General features: G+C 47.3%; 3 protein-coding genes across 6 annotated transcripts in view; 1 reads left to right on the plus strand and 2 right to left on the minus strand.

Moving 5' to 3' along the window:
- The first annotated feature begins 6,398 nt into the window (after positions 1 to 6,398).
- LOC147462221 (uncharacterized) lies at positions 6,399 to 7,588 on the plus strand. Its single transcript, XM_086509630.1, has 2 exons — positions 6,399 to 6,944; positions 7,047 to 7,588. The coding sequence occupies exons 1-2, from the start codon at positions 6,831 to 6,833 to the stop codon at positions 7,167 to 7,169; spliced, it is 237 nt and encodes a 78-aa protein (XP_086365756.1). The 5' UTR covers positions 6,399 to 6,830; the 3' UTR covers positions 7,170 to 7,588.
- Positions 7,589 to 13,200: 5,612 nt separating this feature from the next.
- LOC147462222 (uncharacterized) lies at positions 13,201 to 13,848 on the minus strand (the record flags this gene model as incomplete). The annotated part of the gene is made up of 1 exon (XM_086507335.1): positions 13,201 to 13,848. A coding segment is annotated over one exon (588 nt), but the record flags the coding sequence as incomplete, so codon positions are not given.
- Positions 13,849 to 15,080: 1,232 nt separating this feature from the next.
- LOC147462223 (putative GPI-anchored protein At1g61900) overlaps positions 15,081 to 23,947 on the minus strand; it is a 47,161-nt gene continuing 38,294 nt past the window's right edge. For 3 of the 4 annotated variants that reach the window (XM_086509627.1, XM_086509626.1, XM_086509628.1), the window contains exons 6-8: positions 15,750 to 15,890; positions 15,593 to 15,640; positions 15,081 to 15,491 (exon numbers count right to left, since the gene is read on the minus strand). In XM_086509627.1, the coding sequence (XP_086365753.1) occupies positions 15,409 to 15,491; positions 15,593 to 15,640; positions 15,750 to 15,890 (272 nt within the window). In that variant the 3' untranslated portion in view covers positions 15,081 to 15,408. The remainder of the gene's footprint in view (positions 15,492 to 15,592; positions 15,641 to 15,749; positions 15,891 to 23,947) is intronic. The other variant, XM_086509629.1, reaches the window with a different exon arrangement.

The raw sequence follows: 23,947 nt of genomic DNA on the forward strand, positions 1-23,947 counted from the left end.
ATGGATACCCGTTACAATTCCAAAAGCTTATTCGCAAGCGTGAGTTGGTCTCATAGATCATGTGTCCCTATTTGTTGGGTGGACTTGCATCCTCCTCAAGTGACTTTTCTTCTTGAGATGATACCTTAACCTTCTTGCTTCTTTCCTCGTATGCTTTGCGACATACATTTTGTTGCATAAGAGTGCGATCCTCATATACATTACAACCCGTTCCTTTGAGGTAGATCCAACCATTGTCAAGGATGATCTTTCTCTTTACCTCATCAGCCATGGTACATACAATAGGTCTTTCTCCCGAGCGAGGGACTCCTTGTTTTCCAACTCGATGTGCACCATAAGCCATGATTCCTGACATGCCAAAGTGTGTAGCAAAAAACTCTTCAATAGCAACCGCAAGAGATTGGGGTGTTTCCATGCTTTCCTCCTTGATTCCACGAATGACGATGTTCTTTGAGCGTTTTTGTCGTTCTTGCAATTCTTGAATGTCCACATTCTCTACATTCTTTGCTTGGACAACGGCTTGCGTGATAGGAGATGTAGAAACCACATTATCCTTACATATATCAGCCCATGATTTGGATGCATTTCTCATCTCACATACATCATGTCGTATTGTATCTATCGTTTCCTCTTTCAATACATGATCACTCTCAACTTTGCTCAAGCGCTCTTTCACTACATTCATGTCCACAAGAGAGCGTTTACATTCTTGAACTTCATTCTCAAGATGTATCAAGCGTGTTGTTTGCATTTCAAGAACCTTTTTGAGGTGCTCATTCTCCACAACGAGAACTCTTAAAGTACCATTCTCCATTGCAAGTGCGCGCAACTCTTCACCTTGCTTGTTGACGGTTTCTTGTAACGAGATCAAGTAAGCCATGATCATTGCTTCCGTTGTTGTAGACGATGTGGTTGGATTAGCATCCAAATTCCTTGGAGATTTTGCATCATTCTCCATGGCGAGTGTGGCTTTTCCACCCTTGCGAGTTTTGTCTGACATTGCCTTCAAGTCGGCAACAAAAACGCAAAGTTTTGACAGTTTTTTCAGTTCTGAGATGCTGTTACAGCAAAGCCTTCCATTACACAGAAAAATTCTGTCTTTACATCAATGCGTAGAGGACTTCGTGCTCTTCGATTGAGGCTAAAGATCACCTAAATCGGAGTTCGGATGAGCAAGTTATGGTCAAAAGAGTGAACTGCTGCCTACGAGGTCAAAAAACGGCTGTGTGTGTGTGTGTGTGTGTTTGAGAGAGAGAGAGAGAGAGAGAGAGAGAGAGAGAGAGAGAGAGAGAGAGAGAGAGAGAGATCTCCAATTGCCATGATTTTCTTGGCCGCATTGTTATCTTGCTAGAGTAATTCCAAGGACTATAGTTCCATCCTCCTCACACGTGGATGAGCAGACACACACACACACATATTTATATATGATTGTGTGTGTGTGTGTGTGTGTGTGTGTGTGAGAGAGAGAGAGAGAGAGAGAGAGAGAGAGAGAGAGAGAGATCTCCAATTGCCATGATTGTGTGTGTGTGTGTGTGTGTGTGTGTGTGTGTGAGAGAGAGAGAGAGAGAGAGAGAGAGAGAGAGATCTCCAATTGCCATGATTTTCTTGGCCGCAGCAACACACGGGTCACATACTAGTTTCTTTTATATGGACACAAAAAGTCTTTTGACTTTCCACTTCCATGGGTCTTTTCATTTCCTAATCTCACCCTTCACTTATGCACTTCAAATATTTTGAAATGTTTTTCATTTTTTCTAGATTGGGAAAACCTAATGGCTTTGTGTGCCATGGATACCTCCAAGTAGTCATGATCCATGATACCATGATAGGGTCGTGTGTCTATGAGTGATTACAAGTCTTTATTGGTCATGATCACATTGTAGCATCTCCAATGACGTGGTGAGCTCCATGATGTCGAGGCATGTGAGACCATGGCATGCCAGCTTGTTACTACATGTTATTTTAGAAGATTACTGTGCAGGCTATGATAAAACAATTTATAAAAAAAACATATGTTTTCATAAGCAATGGTGTTGATTATCTTGATGATGCAGGGTGATGTTACATGATGCATCTTTATTCTCTTCATCCATGGCCATGGTTACTTATAATGCAGGTGATGTTACGTGATGCGTCTTTGTTCTCTCCATCCATGGCTATGGTTCTTGAAGCCATGATTTTTATCTCGGTCAATTTGGTACTCATCACGGATATTGTCCTTTATATTAGTGTCTCATTTTGTATTTGACCTTTGATGATCAAATAAGAAATTTAAAGATAGCGTCTTTGATATTCTTTGAATTCGTCCAGGCCCCATCATGTTTATTTTATGCCGGCACATGTTTATTTTATGTGCACATGTGATTGCATCGGTGTTACGTTTGTTGCTCTGTCGTCTCTAGAGCAATGTCTTGAACCGACTCTAAGAACAATGTGATGTGGTTATTTATAACCTTCACATTTTGATATGTTTCTTGAGTTGATATTAGTTGATGTTGTTAACAAGAAAAAAAATCGCATCAAGCAACATGTAGGGAGCTCAAAGATGTCGAAGCTGCTCTACCAAAGCATTTTCACTAGCTCAGTTGTAAATATAGGATTATAAAGGATTTAAGTTGGCAACACTTTGCTCAAAAGGTGGTCAATGGAAAGGGATAGAGATGCACGACAAATTATAGCCTCGAGGTGGTCTAGCTTGAGGCTCGGTAGTATCACAGGAGAGTTTGTGCGAAAGTGCAATAGAGAAACAGGGGTACTGTAATGGGGTGAATTAACTAGATACTTCTAGAACTCCGTTTCGCCCCTTGGTTGTTCAAAGCTGCTGGTGTAATTTTTTATCCTTACTGGAGAGAAATTGCAAGAAAGATGAACAATAAAGGTCTCCAGCGGTTCATCCACTTCTGGGATGGAAACAGCAAGTGCTGAAAATCCTCTAACCAGTTGGCTCACCAGCTTCAACTCAATGGCAATGAGAAGCTACTTGTCGGCAGACTGGTAGAAGGGCTGGACAATATTCTAATGCCGATTTGGAAATCTACTACAATGGAAATGTCCTATGAACTTTGAGAATAGCGAAATTAAGAGAATTAAAGTGAGCATTTTTGTGAAATTACTTTGAGAACATAGAGGGTGAACTTTGTTCCCATTTATTCTCCCACATTAAATGATCAGTTTGATATGAGAAAATCATTTGGGTTGGTTAAATATGAGATTTTATGACATCTACTTTTGAAGGGAAAGCTTGGAAATGGCCCACGAGTAGTCGATTCTTTAAACCTCATACCAAGGGCATCTACCAAGAGCTAATGCATGAGGTTGATTGGTTCGCCCTACTTAACAAACACTGGAAAAAAAAATTGGTCGAAAGCTTGATGGGTTGAGGTCACAAAGAACATTTGGAAACCACAGTGGCCTCATTTTATGAAGATATTTCTGTGGAAGGTATTGTGGGGTATTTTGCCAACATGCGTGAAGATTCAGGCCCGTGGTATTGGGCTTGATAGATGTTCAGGGTGCAAACTAGCTAACGAAGACCTCGCCCACCTGTTCATGGAATGCTTGGCAATAAGAGGCTTAGCAAGGAAGGTGTGCAAATGGATACAAAGAACATGGACGATAGGAATTTTCAAGAAGGATCTGTGCATTGCTGAGGAAACAATTTAAAAGTCATGCACTTCTAATCTGTACTCAAATTGTTCGATATTGTATCTTCAATAAAATCTGGAAGGTCAGGAACGGCCAGGTTTTTGACAACGACCTCTCGGTGACTAGCTTCTCAGAGATTGTACAATAAAGTAAGGAGTTCATATATTGGTAAAACGCAAAACTCGGATGATGTGACGCCCCAGAATCTGGGCGCGTCGGGGAGGGAACGGTTTGCCTTCAAGGGCCCGGCTCGGACAGGACCGGCTCGGGTCGGGGTGTTTCTTCAAGGGGTCCTGGCGCGGACGGCACTGGCTCAGGAGGGCCCGGCTCGGACGGTACCGGCTCGGGTCGGGGTGTTGCTTCAAGGGGTCCTGGCGCGGACGGCACCGGCTCGGACGGGACCGGCTCGGGTCGAATTGCCTTCACGGAGGCCCGGCTCGGACGGGACCGGCTCGGGCGTGGTTGCGTTCCATGGGTCGACAGCCGTTTGCGTTTCGCGGGTCTTGCGTTCCGGGTCCCTAGCCCCACGTAGCCTCAGGCTCCGCCGCACTGACGGAGGGTCATAGCGTGCCCCGGGGAACCTTGCGTGGAGTCCCCACGGTGCGCGAGTGCGTGGAGTGAGGCTAACGTGTTTAGGTGGGGGGTCCCCTCCCGTGGCCGTTCTCAGGAGGCTCATACCCCTTATATACACCCCCGGTTGAAGAGAGTTCGACGTCCTCGTCGAACGTGGGAAAAGAGAGCTTGGCTATGCATGAGGCCAAGGGACTAAGGGGTGCATATAAGTGCAAGGGGTTGGTTCCGTCCGCGCCAGGACCCCTTGAAGAAACACCCCGACCCGAGCCGGTCTCGTCCGAGCCGGCCCCTTGAAGACAAAACGTCCCCTCCTCGACGTGCCCAGATTCTGGGGCGTCACACTTGGTATCAAAGCTCAGTAAAAGAGCTCCTGGAAAAGAGCTGCAGACCGACGTGCCCGACGCGCACGATCCTCACGACGACTCCAACCGCAATGGCCCGGGTCGTCAAAATCTTGGTACAAAGAGCTCCAGAGAGAACTTCACGCCCCCGCCCCCGTGACGCGTCCAAACACCGGGCCGTTACCCATGACCCGCGCCGGCCCCGATCCGAGCCGGGCACCTCCACATGACAAAAAGGAAAGATGCGAGCCAGACAGGGCTCTTTATATCAAAAACAGTAACAACCAAAAACGCGACGAACCAAGCCAACGGTGTTCGTCGCGCCCCGGCCACGTTTTGTGGCCCATGCTGAGCTGAAGACCCATTCAAGTCTACAAAGAGACCACAGGGCCCCGAGCTTGCCCTCCAAATGACGTCCAAACAGGGACCAACTCGCAAGTGCTGCATTGCGACGGAACGCTACTTCACATCCGGCTTTCAAGAAGCCTCCACGCGGGCCAACGCAGCAGGTGGCTCCGCGCACACTGGGTTACCTATTCGGGGAATGCTCAAGTATGGGGAATTCTACTTGGGTGTTCAAAGCATACTTTTTCAGCCTTCTGCCAAAACCCCAAAAATACACACACACCTTCATTTTCAAAAATGACAAAAACAAAGCATGCCTACTTACTTGCATTTTGGGAACAGTTTTGCTCACTTGCACTTATATGCACCCCTTAGTCCCTTGGCCTCATGCATAGGCGAACACTCTTTTCCCACGTTCGACGCGGTCGTCGAACTCTCTTCAACCGAGGGTGTATATAAGGGGTATGAGCCTCCCGAGAACGGCCACGGGAGGGGACCCCCCACCTAGACACGTTAGCCTCACTCCACGCACTCGCGCACCGTGGGGACTCCACGCAAGGTTCCCCGGGGCACGCTATGACCCTCCGTCAGTGCGGCGGAGCCTGAGGCTACGTGGGGCTAGGGACCCGGAACGCAAGACTCGCGAAACGCAAACGGCCGTCGACCCATGGAACGCAACCACGCCAGAGCCGGTCCCGTCCGAGCCGGGCCCCCGTGAAGGCAATTCGACCCGAGCCGGTCCCGTCCGAGCCGGGCCCTCCTGAGCCGGTGCCGTCCGCGCCAAGACCCCTTGAAGAAGCATCCCGACCCGAGCAGGTCCCGTCCGAGCCGGGCCCTTGAAGGCAAAACGTCCCCTCCCCGACGCGCCCAGATTCTGGGGCGTCACACTTGGTCGGGGTGTTGCTTCAAGGGGTCCTGGCGCGGACGGCACCGGATTAGGAGGGCCCGGCTCGGACTGGACCGGCTCGGGTCGAATTGCCTTCACGGAGGCCCGGCTCGGGCGTGGTTGCGTTCCATGGGTCGACGGTCGTTTGCGTTTCGCGGATCTTGCGTTCCGGGTCCCTAGCCCCACGTAGCCTCAGGCTCCACCGCACTGACGGAGGGTCATAGCGTGCTCCGGGGAACCTTGCGTGGAGTCCCCACGGTGCGCGAGTGCGTGGAGTGAGGCTAACGTGTTTAGGTGGGGGGTCCCCTCCCGTGGCCGTTCTCGGGAGGCTCATACCCCTTATAGATGATTGGCTTAGGGCTTCTCTCACCACCCACTCGAGCCCTGCTAAGTAAAGGTTTGGACTTTCGATAGCAATACGGGCTCGGTATGAGCTTGAGGCTGAAAAAAAAGGATTTACGTTGGCCAACCAACAATCATCTATACTATCTATAAAAGGAGGAGAGATTCCGGGTGACACGTGGCAACAAATGCTTCATCCGGTAGCTTCACCTGAATCCCTCTCCCATTTCTTCTCATCACAGATACGAAGCCGATGAAATTTGAATGCCCAAGGGGGGAGAGAGAGAGAGAGAGAGAGGTGTGGCAGGTACGAATCCATTGAATGGAAAGCATGTGGATGGAGAGAGAGAGAGAGAGAGAGAGAGAGAGGTGTGGCAGGTACGAATCCATTGAATGGAAAGCATGTGGATGGAGAGAGAGAGAGAGAGAGAGGTCTCAGGTGTAGCACGTACGTCGAAGCCATTGAGGATTGAATGCTCAAGCATGTGGATGGGGAAAGAGAGAGAGAGAGAGAGAGAGAGAGAGCGGCCGGGCCGGGGAAGCAACAACTCTACAGCAGCTCAACAAGAGGAGCAGAGATGCTGCTTATGCGCAGATGGCATCTCCACTCTGCAACTCTACAACGTCAATAGAAGAGATTCATGGTGATCTTGGCACCGCATGCATGCAACGATGAGTGTGTGTCCCGAGGGTAGACCATGGGTCTTGATGCACAGCTTCCTGTGGGTAAACTCCTCGTAGTTGCAGATACAACCATAAAAGCAATAGTCTTAAAAGCATTACAACCATTGTACAATATACACGAAGACAAGGTAGTGTGTGGTCGTTCATGACTGTGTGTGTGTGTGTGTGAGAGAGAGAGAGAGAGAGAGAGAGGTGGACTGTGCTTGACGTGTATATTTGTTGACATGGAGGCAACGATGGAGATGGACAGTGTCCGTTCAAAGACTGGCAGAGAAGATTTTGCAGGTAGAACAATGGAAGAAGAGTACAACGGAAATCAACTGATCAAGAAGATACATCTGGCAGAGAGCTGAGGGCCCAATGAGAAGCACCTGCCAGTGGCTATCTGTCTATCAAGCGCCTCCTGAGTCCTCTACCATGTACATGTCTCTATTTCCTAGCTTTAGGCTGGAGCATATCCGCAAATGGACGCAGTTCCTTAGGAGCCAGCAGGTTTCGGTTGCTTCCTGTTTGAGAAAATGGCCACTCCCAAGTCCTGCAGATTGCACAATGCCGTGCCTAGATCACACTCCCAATTAATTTATATCTCTGTCGTGTCCAGCTCCATCCCAACCTCCCAACATCTCTCTCTCTCTCTAGCTGGAGTATTTGTTGCTGAGGAGTGTCAGCAAATAGTGAGAGGTGATCATCAACCTCCCCATCTTGCATAGACAGCAGATCTTCGCATCGTGAAAATTTGGTGGAAGTAAACGGGCTTGGGTCCCTTCCCAGCCTTCGTGTGTTGGGAGCTACTGACTACATGAAGCTTTAGAGTTTGAAAGGCTTCGAACACGCAGAACTACTGGAGGAACTTAGTCTTCATGGGTTGAGATTCGAGGGAGATTTCAGACTTGAGCTCTTTGTGGGAGTTGCGTAGATAATTAGCCAAATTAGCGACCTCACTAGCTATGGCCAAGGCTCCTGAATCAAAGCTGGAGTGGTGTGAGGTTAGCATACATGGAGGACGTGTAGGGGATGAGTGCCGTTTCGACCTTTCCAACTATAACATGTTTTCAGCACCGAGACACATGGCATTGTTGTCGAAACAGAGAAAAGCACACGCTTGAATGTGTGTGGGTGGGTGTGTGTGTGTGTGTGAGAGAGAGAGAGAGAGAGAGAGAGAGATTGTGAGACTCCTGGCCATGTAGAGTATAGAGGCGAGAGAGAGAGAGATTGTGTGACTCCTGGCCATGTAGAGTATAGAGGCTCGAGAGAGAGAGAGAGAGAGAGAGAGACTCCTGGCCATGTAGAGTACAGAGGCTCGCATGGTCGTGCGTGATTGACATTGGGGAGAGAAAGAGAGAGATCAAAACGAGACAAAGAGTTGCACTAGAGGGTTGGTCACAAATCTTTGGACTGTTTTCAACAGATGCAGATGCAGAGACAGAGACAGAGAGAGAGAGAGAGAGAGAGAGAGAGAGAGAGAGAGATTCACATACAACAAATACTTGCAAGGGGTTGTGTATTGTATGATCCTTTCGCAAAATAGCAAGCTGTTATATGCAAAAAAGATTTCTTGAGCAGTATGCATCGGATCCTATTTTGAACAGATATCTCCCTTGATGGGATGTTTTGGGGTGCCCATAGTGGGGTTGCTTTGTGAGCCGCTTGGACTCAGCTGAGCCAGTGCTAGCTATTGTATTTAGAGAGGCTTAGGCTAACATTATGTTTCTTTGAGGTGGGGTGTGAATCCCTCGATGTAGGATAGTTGTGGGATGCATTAATAGAGCTAGAGAGTTCTCGGGTACATATGGTTTTCATGTTATCAAGCCCTGTGGTGGCTCAACGGATTGAGGTTTGTATTCCTCACTCGCCTCACATCTATTGTATCAACTCATGAGTTCAGCCGGCTATAGACCCGGTTACAAATCAAATAGGTCGACATGGAGGAGACACCATCATCTGCGGGAAAGAGAGAGGGATCAAGCACATCTCTCTCTCTCTCTCTCTCTCTCTCTCTCTCTCTCTCTCTCTCTCTAAAAGTAGGGCTTATGTTGATAGTGTTGGTATGTATAAGCTCTATCGGAGGCCTTACCGTTGTACCCTTGGTAGGAGCGAGCAAGCCCCCGGTGATAAGTGGCAACAGCAGCTTCCTTCAATCTGTGTGCTTTGTACCGAGTGTGCTCAACGAGAGAAAGAAAAGGCCTACCGAAAGAGAGAGAGAGAGAGAGAGAGAGAGAGAGAGAGAGAGGTGGCACGAGACTCATGCAAATTTTGGACCAAAGCATTGCGCAAGGTGACACATGCGTCACTGTGTAAGGCGAGGGTTGTGTAAGCTGACACAAGTGCAAGACATGCGAGAGAGAGAGAGAGAGAGAGAGAGAGAGAGAGAGAGAGAGAGGTGCTAGCTGTCTCAGCTTAATATCGTGTTGTTTTCAATTTCCAATGCCGATTGAGGGCAAGGGGGCATCTTGGGGGGGGGGGGGGGGGAGGGGAGGGGAGGGGAGAGAGAGAGAGAGAGAGAGAGAGAAAGAAAGAGAGAGCATTGATGTGAGTGCCAAATTATCGGCTTTGCATCCACGTCTAGAGAGGATTTGCATGTAGGAGAGTGGAGGACAAGAGGGGAGAGAAAGAGAGAGTGCACTACTGTGAGTCCCAAAGCTCAAAATAAGGGTTGAGTCACACCCGATGCAGGCAAGGATAAGGAAAGTCTTACATCGGTCGCTGAAGAGCATGGTCAATGTTCGCATCTGTAAAAAGTTATACTTGACGTCCCCCATGTCGTGCTAGAATAGTTGTGAGCGTTTTGTAGAGAGAGAGAGAGAGCACTGTTGTGAGCACCAAATCATTGGTTTTGCATCCACGTAGAGAGAGAAGTTGAGTGTAGGAGTGCGAAGAATAGAAGGGAAGAGAAAGAGAGTGCACTACTATGATTCCCAAAGCTCAAAATAAGGGTTGAGTCACACTCGTTGCAGACAAGGATAAGGTAAGAATACCCTACCTTTGACGTTTGTTCGCTCGACGAGACAGCAAGTACGAGAGAGAGAGAGAGAGAGAGAGAGAGAGAGAGAGAGAGAGAGAGAGGTGCGGCTACCGTAAAACGAGTGAAGGGACCATGTGTCAACAAATGCGACCACTGGTTTTTCAATGTTCACTATCTTTTTTGGTTCCAATGGGTATGTGTATTGTGCACTCTGCATTGCTCTCAATCACCTCTCAAGACTTGCTATTCAAGAAAAGGCCCACTTCTATTCACCTCCCCATCTGCAATGGCCGAGAGCTTTCAAAGCCCTCCCCCCCCCCCCCCCCCCCCCCCCGGTCCCATCTCTCTCTCTCTCTCACAGAGGTGCCATGCAGTTTGAAAACAAGGAAGGGCAGTGGGCATTGATTCTCTCTCTCTCTCTCTCTCTCAAGGCAGAGTGGCTACAAGTAGACGAACAATGGCAGACCAAGTCTAGTTTGGGAGAGCCAATTAAGTTTAGGTTGGAAAGCTAGGGCACATAGCTACTATGCCCTACAATATTGTTGTCTTAGGCACACAAGGTGGTGTTAATGGCATGGAGTTTGGCGACATTGGCTGAGTCGATCGTGGTGCTATTAAATCTCCATACACAAGCGCATGCAAGAGTGTATGTCCTCATCCACATAGCACCGCCAGAGGCGGTTCCGCCGCCGACAACACCGTTGTACTAATATTGATAAAATTTGTGCGAATGTGTTTTTTTTTTCTCTCTTTTTTTTTTTTTTTGGGGGGGGGGGGGGGGGGGGGGATCGTGGTTTGTTAAAGAAATGAGTGCAATAGCAGAATGGCTTGAGTACATGAAAGTGTTGATCTTATCTTCTAGATAGGATCTAAAGTAGGATTAGCTAAGCAAACCGAAGAATGGCAGCATGCTTTAAGATGGGTCGGCTAAGAGAAATTCAAGTTGTGTATTGTACAACCCCTTTCTGAAAATCTTGTCCCCTCAAGGCATATGCATATGTTGTGCTTGAGGTTCTTTCGGAATTCTTTGGAAAGTTAATATAACATCTCTACTTGCAATTGTGAATATGCTTCACTCTTGCAATGTGCGCCCAACTCCCTTCTCCACTAAGGCTTGATGCGGAATGCTAAAAAGTTTACAATTTTTTTAGCGAAAGAGGCGTAGTTTTTTTGAGATGATTTGACACTTCAGAAGAGAAATTTTTGCTGTCTACTTTCTTTGTGGACGCCCTATTCTATAGCACAAAAATGGACCACATGATCATGCTCTAAGGCCAATAATGCTGCTTTTGACTTTGAAGAATAGGAGTATTTTCAAGTCTTACCTCCTTCTCTGCTATTTTCTAACAAGCAAATGTCGAGTCTGCTATTAATCTCTGTCGCTGGACTGTCATGCACAAAATCGCTTACGACGCAGGTAGCTGCTGGTCATCGCTACCATTCGCACCCAGTTTTGCTCGAAATGGTGAAGCGTGCAAGAAAAGCGCCCACAAGGGTGGCCCGCTTACCCTAATGGAGTCGAAAAGATTGATGTTGCATAGCATCGATGTTGAACAGCTCAGCAGTTGAAATGTCAGGGATCACATATAGTCTGCATGTCGATCGCTTGTCTCCAACTTCAGCACACAAAATCGTAAATGCATTATGACACATCAACCTACAGAATTAATCGTCTACTTGGGGTTGACCTCCTGAACCGGTGGCCCTCCTCCCCACGACCATTGACGGTCGGGAACTCCCATTAGACCCATTCCTCGCAATCCTGCTCCCATAGGACTTTGGTTCCGTCAATCCCCTTTGGTCGCAAAGATTCCAAGGAATGGTCCTGCACCAAATGTGAGTTATCTCCCATTGTGAGTGCTTAGAAATACAAGAAAATAAATCCCATCATACTTCTTTTTAGAGAAACAAGAGTCCATTTAACCCACATCGTGATTTTTGGGCTTGGTTGGCCCTCAGCACTATCTAACACGGGATATTAAATGATGCCAAAGCGATGAGATCGACGGTCAAAAAGTTCGAGCACAAATTCAAAGGCACGTGCAGACGTCCGATGCGAAAAAAAAGCAAACAAGTGTACGAAAAGTAAACAAGGACATGGCAAGGGCAAAACAAAGACTAGCTTTATAATAATGTGAATTCACTTGGGTGTCAACAAGCCACACGCCCCGCGTGGTTAGCTCATCAGGCTTCCAACCTCGAGGTGCCAGGTTCGAATTTCAGGCCGTCATTATCGATGACTTTTTTCTACGTCGTTCTCTTGCCTCGAGATGTGCCCGCTCCAACTCCGATGGTCGATCCCACCGTCTTGTGGTCATTAAGACCCCGTGTCAAATGTTGAGGCTCACCCGTGTTGTAGAGCCCACCACTCATTCTTTCATGAAGACCCTTTGGGGTTAGCCATGAGGTCACACTCACAATAAACATCATTAAGATTGTTAAAGGCAATACCCAATCACATGTATAATCTCATTAAGATTGTTAAAGGGAATTCCAGAAGAGTTGGTCTAATGGTAAGGCTTTGGCTTCTTCACCTACGAGTTGTGGGATCAACACCCCCGTTGGGTCCCCTCTAGAGGGACACCTTGTGTTCATGTTGCTAGGGCTCTTGCCTTTGAACACTCGGGTGCATCCTCCTCTTGGGGTGGGTCGCCTGAGAAAAAGGTTCCTAGCTTGCTGCTACGAGTTCTCTCCATTGTTCCTAGTACATGTGGTGCATCAGTGGTGATGCCTATGCGTGGCTCTTGTACGATGGTATGCAATCCTTGCCGGACCATGTTTCATGTTAATATTTGGAAGGGATAAGCAACTCCCCTTGTGGACCCTCTAGTTTTAAAAAAAAGATTGTTAAAAGAAAAAGCTAAATGGAGGTCATTCATAAAAGCATGGTAAGGAAAACGAAAAAGTGTCTTTATTATTCTGTTTTTACTTTTTCGTGTGAGAAGCCTTTTAATAAATTAAGAATTTTGTGGATCGACATCTTTATTCCAAGATTATTACTCCAAACGTCATTATGAACATTATTCGCAATAAGAGCTAGTTCCCCATTGATATTTCATTTTATTTTATTTTAACGAGGTAACCATTTACAAATTTTTAATTTTTTTAAAAAGAAGATTCCAATGCTTAAGCAAGAATGAGAGAATTTCTACAAGGGTGGCTAAGATATCATCTAATATTAAAAACAGAATCAAATTTATTATTACCGTAAAGGAGCTGCAGCTAGGCCCAAAGCGCGTTGCTTAATAATACAACTACTGACTGTGAGGAGTGAGAGGATGGCGATGGCGAATAAGAAACTGAATAGGGTCGCAGTCACGTCTGCTGAGCGCAGCGTGGAGGGCAAGTCAAGGACAACAACAACATTGACACCATAAAAACTGGCGCCATGGATTTGCACCAATGCCACAAAATGAAGCTGCTCTCCTCCTCCTCCTCTTTTAGCTACTTCTGCCGCATCGCAATGCCTCCTCCGCAGCTCATCAAACCCCTTCACCTGCACAGCGCCACACTACCTCCTCGGTGTACTCCTCTGTTGCTTGTCTTTCACAACAAGATCCATCACCACCACCATATTGTGCCACCAACCCCTTCCCGCACTCCTGCACGTATGATCTTACACGACAACCACAGATTGCCGCAAGCTGATCAACCCCCTCCACCCCCCCACTATTACCAACATGCACCACCAGACGCCCATCACCCCCCTCCTCCGCGTCACCACCGTCATCCCCCTCACCATGTGCCCCCAGAAGCTCATCAGCACCCTCCTCCTCCTCCGCCACATCACCACCACCATCATCCGCCCCCTCATCCCCCTCACCATGTGCCCCCAGAAGCTCATCAGCACTCTCCTCCTCCTCCTCCTCCTCCGCCGCATCACCATGTTCCACCACCAGAACCTCATCAGCCCCCTCCACACCACCATGTGCCACCACAATCTCGTCATCCACCTCCTTCACCCCATCCAAACCATGTCGCCTTTGAGCACCATGAGCATCCCCCTCCCCCTCCCCCTCCCCCTCCCTCTCCTCCTCCTCAGTACCCTGTTGCCTGAGGCCAAATAACGTTCATTTACCATCCGAAAGAAAACACTTACGGCAAGGACAATAATTTGCTATATTACATCTTCTAGAAGGGAGAGGGAAGAAAATCTAGAGGAAGTCAAGAAGCAGTATTATGTACCCCATCTATCATCCAATTGCAATAGTGATCGACTAATATTTCCAAATGGTTTATAAACTCAACCAAGATTATGTGAGCTATGTATTATTCTTTGTTCTTGGGGAGAGAGAGAGAGAGAGAGAGAGAGAGAGCTCTATCCTTACAACCAACCGAATTCCACCAACCAAACAACTCCTCAGTCGAGCCCGAGACGAGCATGCTCAACTTTGAAGAGAAGAGAACATGAAGAGAACATTGCCTTAATTTTGTATCCTTTGTGATCATTCGCTATTAACATCTGACAACTGCTTGCCTCGACACAACTTACAGCTTCATTTCTATATGCTGATCCCTCCAAACCAAACCCCAAAAGATACCACATCCATGCCTATAGCATTGAAAACTAAGGGAAGATGAAGGAAACAAAATGACAATAGCAAATACGACATAAACAATGTGTACACAAGCTTTACTTCGGCTAGATAACTTGCTCATTCTCGTCCCAAGAGACCTCAAAGACCTATCTGCCAAGACGCCAAAATTACTCCACATATAATCTACAAAGCAAAGATCAGCCATACTCGTTGAGCAAAATACGTGGCATTTATCATCAAATGGTTCACTGTTTTAGCTGATAAGCACTGTCTCAAAAGCTAGTGATGATTTTTTCGTACCACTATTGAACCATCGCCAAAATTGTGTATTTGCACAAAAGCTTTGGTGATATATTGCAATTTACAAGTTCTCTATGCTGTCAGGGACCTATGCAAGATTGAGGCTCCAAAAAGTATGTAGTTGAATGGCTCTTATTTCTTGATGGTAATTGTTGAAAGTGATGAAAGCACGTTTCCACAACATTTCCCAAAACATATAAAGCGTAAAGATCCTAAACTAAGCAAATATTATCGGTTACCATGAGGCATCTGCTCAACTACGGGCAAGAAGAGCATCGTGCGACTGTAACTCCACTGCAGGATGTAAAATCACAACCTCCTCATGTATGGTGATGGTAGGACCTATCACAATCCTATTTAGGCAACACTGTCCAACTGTGAAATCCAAAGTGAAATCTGAAGGGTATAGACAGGTCTGAGATTGAATGAGAGCCTATTTACAAACAAACGATTGAGATGTAAAGTATGCACAAGATTCTCATCACTTACAAGCTTGCTATACAACTACGTATATAGGTTCCTCACACTGGAATGAGGTCAAACAAAACATTATGAACACCTCTGTTTTCAATAGAGTACAAATACACAAAAGGCCCCAAGAATCCCATGTAAATGATTGATATTAGTAAAGCTTAATTGGTACATAGGCCAACTGCTAACGCTATGTTAGTCCTTAGAAGCCCTGCCCCAATGAAGGTTAATCCCTGACATTTTCTACACCTTCTCGCAGATGAGGGACACCAGTATAGATTGGATTAGATTATGGGTCAAAACGAGTGCTGACCCAATCATCTACAACATAATGCTCTGCACAACAATGGCCCCCATATGTAAGACCATGATAGATACAGCACCAAAACTCAAAACTTGTCTCCCTGCATGAAAATACACAAGAAAGCAGTACGGATTTCTTATTGAATGTCATATGATTGAACACGCGATTCTCTAGATTTGGAGGTAAAAAGGCAACTCTTACTCAGTGCTCCTGATGTATCCAGTACGGGAAGAGCTGGTAAAGATTCTCCTGATAGAAGATTTTAGATCAGAAATCAGCTCAATCTGCCCAAATTTCAAAAGCTCAAAGCTAAAGATTCAACAAGTGAGCTTTTCATGGCTCCAACTAGCCGACTTACTATTAGCACACAATGGGAACGAGGTCAGAGAGGATGACGGAGGCCAAGGTGCAGGAATGTTGTCATTCAAATCACAGGTGAAGCTGATGCCGGAAATATTATCGTACAGAATATCGCTAGGAACTGATCGAAGTAAACATCCTACCAAAGACAAAAAAAAACAAGCAAATATATGAAACTATATGCATGTCCCCTGTCACAAGACTGGCACCACGAGCCAATAGAAAAGAACAGACTGAACAGACTTTTAGCACTTCAATAACAACTGAACTGAAAGAGAGAGACGACACGCGACACGGAGTGGCGGAATTCCACCCCAAAGAGTATTGGCCCCAAACCTTGGCGCCCCTTTTGGTATTGCTTTATATTGCATCATCAAAGTACAAGCCGGTACTCCAGACTCTGCAGCTTCTCCAGGAAGCAGGCCAGAGAATGAGCCTTTAGCACATATTTAAAGGCCCTTGGCCTATGAATAGCAGTTTACATGAAAAGCCTTCAAACTCAAAAGCTTCGGGTCCAAAAGCAATGCTTCGTTTTTGGGGCAGTGTCTCTTGCGCCTGATTGCAGCGTCCGCCCGTCGACCTCTTCTTACGACACAGCAGTAGACACAGATGAGGCTCCAGCTTCTCCACAGAGGGACTCGCCAGAAGCCCCCTCGCCCGACCCCGCTGAGCCCACCATTCGACTTGCTCTATCGCCGACAGAGCAAGCGAGCCTAGCCGCTGAGGTAGAGCGTTTGCAGGCGACTTCGGTCATCTGCAAAATTCTCGGCACTCGTCCTAGCAGAGGAGAGCTGCGAGACTTCTCTAGGCCCGCCTTCTCGCAGAGGTGGGCAAGATCTTGGATGTCCAGAATTCTCGGACAGGTACTACCAGATCGAGTTCGAGAACCTCCGAGATGGCTATCCCAAGTCCATAGCCTATGAGTCCCACTGACCATCCGAATACCCCGAGCATCCGCGCGCCACACTTTCGTACAGTGGCGACATGGTTTTGACCCGACTTCGGATGTGCTAGTAGAGAGGCACACATCACCCATCTCATCTGCTTTCCCGGGTTTACGAAGGGAGTACCTACCACTTCTTTCCAGGATTGGCTCCGCCATCGAGACTCCTGGAGACACCTCGTACGGCAGCATCAGTAGCTGCCAAGGCGGCTGGCTCCCTCAGTTCGAGTTTTTGGTCAGAGATACCCACACGCACCCGAAGGTCATCCTTCTGCCTCGGTGAGTGGGGTTGGTTTAGACAAAGTGTGGAGTACTCGGGCCTCCCGAACCAGTGCTTCATTTGCAGACAGATGGGCCACCTAGCGAAGGCCTGTCCACGGAGGAGGCCACGACCTGCACCTCATCCTCAGCCCCAACCTGCCAAGGCTGGGCCGCAGCCACAGCCAGCGGCACAGTGCTGCACAGATTCAGAGCCACCCTCCGAGCCTGGGGCTCCAGCGGAGTAGGGGTGGCAACAAGCCCGTGGCCGTCGACGCCAGGGGCCACAGCGACAGCCTGGCACTCAGAGTGGCCCTCAGATGCCTACTCAACAGCCTGAGTTTCCCACGGGGAACCGCTTTGGGTCCTCTTGAGCAGGAGGAGCCCCCTACGCCAGCCTCCACCTCCGCTTCACCCTCGCCAGCCGCCCCCCCTTCAGAGTTCCCTCCCTCCTCCTCATCCTCTCCCCCGCCCTCTGCTCCCGTCCACTCCACCTCGCCCTCTACCTCTGTCGCCCCCCCCACCCCCGCTCCTCTTCCCCTCCCCGCCCCCCCCCCCCCCCCCCCCCCCCCCCCAGCTCCTTCTCCCCCCCCTCCTGCTCCAGTTTCACGGTCGACTCAGGAGACTGGTCCCTCGCCGGCGGCTAGGGGATCTCTTGGCAGCGCTTTTGCCACGAGTCGCCTAGCGAGAGAGGGTCAGCCCTTCTTGCGGCCCCCTCTGCAGATTCAGACATCTTCCCTTGCAGCTATCCCTCGTGGTCTACGGGTTCACTCGCTTTCTCGGCGATTCCACAGCAGACCACGAGGCAGCCTGCTTCAAGGTCCACGCTTTGTTCCTCGCCGCTAGGGGGACAGAGGCCTTGGACTCAGCAGTTGGTTTCTCCTTCCCCCTCTGTGGTAGGGCCGAGACAGAGTGGTCCCTCGACTCAGTGGTGGGATGGTTGCATACACAAGTTCTCGAGTTCTCTCACCACATGGGAGAACTTGGAGTTACAGATTTGTTGCAGACTTTGTGGCCACTGGCCAAGTTTGCACTGACACCCCCAGACTCAGCAGGATGTAGGCACATTGTGGTGTACTTTTTTGCTGATACGCAGTGATTGCCTTGCTATGTATACATTCATGAGGACTCCTAGACAGAGGAGGTTGCTTTACGCACGGCTCGCTCTACTTGGGCTTGGGCTAGGCACTCACTGCAGTCTTGCCTATCTAGAGGACGCTTGGATGCGGATTATTCCCCATCCAAGCTAGCCTCGAAGATAGCCCGTCTTGCTGCTGCAGAAGCATCTGTTCTCTCTCGCTCCCCATGAGGATCGTCTCGTGGAACGTGCAGGGACTAGGTGGGCCCCAGTTTCAACGACAGCGGGGCCGATTGCGTCAGGAGCTTCAGCGCTGCCTTGTGGGAGGAAAGATTGATCTCCTTATGCTTCACGAGCACCATCTGTCTGAGAGCCGCATTCGGCGATGTGGTCAAATTTTGCGTGGACGATATGATACCTTTTGGTCAGTTGCTTTTGGACCTGGAGGCATCCAAGGTGGGGTATGTATGACTATTGTGGACTCATTGCAGCAGGCCATTGTGGGCAGAGGGATTATTGTGCCAGGCAGGGCTCAGTGGATTACTATGCAGGTTCAGGGTGGCCTTGTGGGCTTCCTGAACATCTATGCGCCCAATGTGGCGAGTGCTCGTGCAGAGTTTTGGTCACAGATTGTTGAGTCTTTGCCACAGGCTGACCATTGGTGTATAGAAGGGGACTTCAACATGTTGGAGGACCCTTCTGACAGGATTGGAGGCAGCCATGCTACTGTGCATGGAGTCGAGTTAGAAGCTTGGAAGAGGTTGTGTATGACTTTTGAGGGTCTCGAATACATGGCAGCACTCTGGCTTTGTGAGGCCTCCAGCGAATCTTGCCTTCTCTAGATCGGACCGCAGAGTGAGAGGAGTGAATCTATCGCGGATAGATCGCTTCTACACTAGTGACCACTTCAGTGACTTGGGGGGATCAGTGGGCATCCTGGAAGGGACATCCTCCTCGAACCATGATACGCAAGGCTGCCACTTTCTTGAAAGGGAATGCGCTCCAATGGTGGACCGCATTGTTGAACCAGGGTCAAGCCCCAACAACGTGGGTCCAATTCAAACAGCTTTTTGCGCCTGCATGGTTGACAAACACTTTTGAAGTGGATGTGATGACAGAATGGCACGAGTTGAATGCTAAACAGTGTGCGAATTTGGAAGAGTACAATAAACAGTTTTGGGCCGCACTGTTGCCAGTCACCTCTTACAGGTTTGTGCCATTGTCAGAACAGATTGAGAAGTACTGTTGCGGATTGCCCAAGAAAATCAGGGACTACTGCACAAAGACTACTGTCATGAATATGTTTCAGTTGATAGAGAATGCAAGAGTGGCCAACAATCTGTCGAAGGGAGATTCCGATGGATTTAATAGCCATAAGAAAGGGTCCCAGGGCAAACAGTTTTCAGCCAAGGGCAATGTTGCAGCAAAGCCTTCTGAGCCTCCCACAAAGAAGCCCTCCACTGAAGAAGCTGATACGTCCAAGAAGCAGTCTAAATCTTCTTCGGAACGAGGACAAGGACAAAAAAGGCATTTTTCTGGCAAAACTTTTCAAGAAAGGAAAGCTCTTAGGGAGGCCAAGAAATGCTACATTTGTGAACAGGAAGGACACTTTGCAAATGAGTGCCCACAGAAGAAGTCACAGGATAAGGATGACAAGTCAGACCATAAAGGGAAGAAGCCAAAGCCGAGCGCAGGACTTGTTCCAGATTTGGTTGGAGATCAGCCAAACACAGATGCCACGGAGCTGTGCAGAGCTTGAGGCAAAGTTAGAGACCAGACAGTGCTGGTTTTCTTTGATCCAGGAGCCCGTGCAAATTTTATATCACCAGAATTGGCATCAAAGTTGGGCATTCGTGCAGAGGAGATGGGTATGACAGGCGAAGCAGGTTTGGCATGCCGAGGACATTCAAAGCCTGTTACTCCCATTTTGGGAAAGCTTCGTCTGCACATTCAGAGCTATGTGGATGCGGAAGAATTTCATATTATGCCGCTTGAGGGCTATGATGTGTTATTGGGTATCCCATGGTGTTACAGGTTGCATGCTATGGTGGATACTTACAACAAAAAGATTACCCTTGTACATAGAGGAAAGACTCATGTCCTTGATGTAAAGCTTAAAGGCGAGTCTGTTCCAGTTGTTTCTGCTTCTGCTATTTCATCTGTAATAAAGAATCATCTTTCTGCGTACTTGATCTTTGCAAAAGAAGTACCTCAAGTTGTATCTAATTTGTCTACCTTAGATAAAGACAGGTCAACTTTTTTGAGTGGTTTCAGTGATCATTTTTTGGACTCTTTGCCAGGGGAGTTACCTCCTGAGAGACCTGAGGATCATACTATAGATCTTGTGCCAGGTTCTAGTCCACCGAATAGACCACCATACAGGGTTAGTGCAGCCCAGCAGAAAGAGATTATGGGTCAGGGAAACGAGCTTTTAGAGAAGGGGCTGATTCAGCCCAATTCATCCCCTTTTTGTTTGCCTGTACTCTTAGTGCAAAAGAAGGATGGTTCATGGCGCATGTGCATTGACTATCGCGCTTTGAATAAGAATACCATCAAGAACAGGCTCCCCATACCGAGGATAGATGACATTCTTGATCGGCTTGAGGGAGCGTCATTGTTTACAAGAATAGACCTAAAGAGCGGGTATCATCAGATACGCATCAGACCAGAAGATGTCCATAAGACTGCGTTCAGGACAACATTTGGTCTCTATGAGTTTCTTGTCATACCATTTGGTCTCACAAATGCTCCTGCCACATTTAATAGAATGATGGACATAATTTTTAGACCACATAGAAACTTCATGGGTACCTTCTTTGATGACATGATTGTCTACTCAAAGTTTGAAGAGGAGCATAGGGATCACTTGACTGCAGTTTTCAATGAGTTACGTAAGAACAGGCTACTCATTAATGCGAAGAAGAGTGAATTCTTTTTGCAAGAGATTCACTTCCTTGGGCACATTGTTTCAAAGGATGGGGTACGCATGGATCCCGCTAAAGTGGAAGCAATTAGGTCATGGCCAGACTTGAAGTCCGTACATGACATTCGAAGCTTTCTAGGCTTATGTTCCTATTACAGGAGGTTCATCCGAAATTTTGCTGAGATTGCTTCTCCACTCCATGCATTGCAAGGAAAAGGAGTTACTTTCAAGTGGACAGCCAAGGAAATTTTAGCGTTCAAACACTTGAAAGAGAAGCTGACTTCAGATCCGGTAATTATTTTGCCAGATCTTTCTAAACCTTTTGTGGTTCAATGTGATGCGTGTGGCCATAGTCTTGGTGCAGTTCTAATGCAGAATGGCCGAGTAGTCGCATATGAGAGCAGAATTCTTTTGAAGACTGAAAGGAACTTGCAAGTCTATGAGAAAGAATTGTTGGCAGTAATTCATGCTCTCACTAGTTGGAAACACTATTTGCTAGGGGCTGATTTTGTTGTCCAAACAGATCATCAAACCTTGCGATATTTTCTTACACAGACGAAGTTGTCTAAGAAGCACATGCAATGGGCAAACATCTTGTCAATGTTCCATTTTCAGATTGTGCATGTGCAAGGGAAAAAGAACGTGGTGGCTGATGCGTTGTCACGAAAGCCCCAAATTTCAACAGTGTCAATTCTGTACCATTGTGAACTAGACGAAATGAAGACACAATATGCTGAAGATTCAGATTTTGCAAGGATCTATGACCAGCTTGTTGATGGGCAACATCATGAGCACTATATGCTTAAGAATGACTTTCTCATGATGCATGGAAAGTTATGCGTTACTAAACAGTTACGGCCAAAGATTTTGATGGAAAGTCATGCTCCACCTTATGCTGGGCATCGTGGAATTGATGCGACAGTGAAAGGGGTTGAGGCATTCTTCTATTGGCCAGCTTTGCGTCAAGATGTTGACATTTTTGTAAGATCATGCTTAGTATGCCAAAAAGTCAAATTTGACAGACAAAAGCAACCGGGATTGTTGCAGCCATTGCCGATCCCTGATAGGCCATGGGAAAGTATAGCAATGGACTTTATCTTTGATCTTCCAAGGACGCAAACAGGAAATGATGGGATTTGGACTATCATTTGTAGGTTCAGTAAGCATGCCCATTTCATTCCTGTTAGGAAGAAGATAAAGCCACAACACATGGTCAAGATACTCATGAGCAATATCTTTAAATATCATGGGATGCCTCAGTCAATTGTCAATGACAGGGATCCACGTATGACGAGTCTTTTCTGGAAGGCATTGTTTGAGAACATGGGCACTGCGCTCAAGTTCTCTTCTTCGTTTCATCCGCAAACTGATGGACAGTCAGAAGAGGCAAATTCTACTGTCTTGGACCTACTCAAATGTTATGTCTCAGAGCACAAGGCAACTTGGTAACACCATCTCCCATTGGTTGAATATGCTTACAATAACACTGTGCATACATCAACAGGTAAGGCACCATTTGAGATAGTGGAAGGAGGAAAGAAAGTCCCACCCATTTTGCAGACTAAGGACAAGATATTTGAGGCAGACAAGTATGTGCAAGATATGGATGAAACATACAGGAAGATAAAGATTGCTCTTGAGAAGACTCAGGCTAAGCAAAAGAAAGCTGCTGATCGTCACCGTCGTGAACTTGTATTTTCACTTGGTGATTGGGTACTTTTGCGCTTTGAAAAGGCCAGGTTAAGGAAAAGGAAAGGCAAGGAACGCTTGTTTCCTAAGCTCAGTATGCGATATTATGGTCCTTTTCAGATTTCAGAAAAGATCAGCGATGTAGCTTACAGGTTAAAGCTACCAGAAGGCTGGAAAATACATAATGCTTTTCATGTCAGCCTTCTAAGGCCCTTTGTTGGTGATGTGCCACAGAATATGCTTGATGAGGAACAACCCGAAGTGGAAGAATTGGATGAAATCCTTGTTCCTGAACAGATATTGGCACATAAAGAAAGAAAGGTTAGAGGAAAAGTTGCAAGACGCTATTTGGTGAAGTTCAAGAACTATCCATCATTAGATGCCAAATGGATGGAAGAGTCTGAATTGCTTGATTCACCTCAGCTATTGCAATTGTATCTTGAAGCCTTTCAAATGGAACCCACAGTGACTTGATGCAACCTTTTTGGAGCAAGGCAAGAGCATGGTTCATGATGCTCAAGAGAGTAGTTAAGCAATTGTATCTACTCTTTCCATACAGAATTTAGCTAGAGAAGTTTGTGCTCAAGAGTACACTAGAAGACTTCTATGCTTGATATATGTGTCGTAGCCAGGTTGGTGGGATTGTTTAATCGTCCAACGCTACATTTCCGGAAGCATGTATATCTTGGATTCCCATCATAGAATATATGTGATATTAGGAGATATCTGCATGTATTATTGGCATGCAAGCGAGGTCGCTTGCAGTATTCAAGGGTGGGGTGTGTCCCCAGGAGGTGTATTTTTCCTGTTGCCTTGCGTAAATAAGTATTAGATATATTTATTTTATTTTTACTTGTTTGTCCCAAAACCCTTGAAAAGGTGCAAGTGGACATTGCATGGCCAGTGTGAAACGGTTGCAGCCAAATGGGTTTCTCACATCGGGGATTTAGGTCGGTCAGACAGGGACTGCCCGGGCCAGTTAGCACTGAATTCTGATGAGTATGGAAGCTCGTGTGCGCCAAACTGGAATTTGGGCCACTCGTCAAGTCACTGCAACTTTATAAGTTGAAAGGGACCAGTAAATTAACCCACATTGTAGATGTTGGTCAAATGGTAGCCTTCAATGATGGTCAGGAGACCGATAGGGACGCCATGGAAGCATCTCCTAAAATTTAGGGAACTGCTATTTTTGACCGGAAAATGTGTTCGTGTCATTAGCTCTGGAATGACAAGGGGAACATTTTATTGCTCTGCTGCCAAGTCAACTGATGCACCAGTTGAGATATTTTTAGCAGGGAAAGCCCA

This window comes from Adiantum capillus-veneris, chromosome 3 (assembly GCF_014529385.1).
Source record: "Adiantum capillus-veneris isolate H3 chromosome 3, ASM1452938v2, whole genome shotgun sequence".
Lineage (NCBI taxonomy): Eukaryota > Viridiplantae > Streptophyta > Polypodiopsida > Polypodiales > Pteridaceae > Adiantum > Adiantum capillus-veneris.

Excerpts from the sequence above, each read along its gene's own strand:
- LOC147462221 (XM_086509630.1), top strand. The coding sequence starts at position 6,831 with ATGGGTCTTGATGCACAGCTTCCTGTGGGTAAACTCCTCGTAGTTGCA. Across the intron at positions 6,945-7,046 it reads ACAATATACACGAAGACAAG|GCAACGATGGAGATGGACAG; the intron begins GTAGTGTGTGGT and ends GTTGACATGGAG.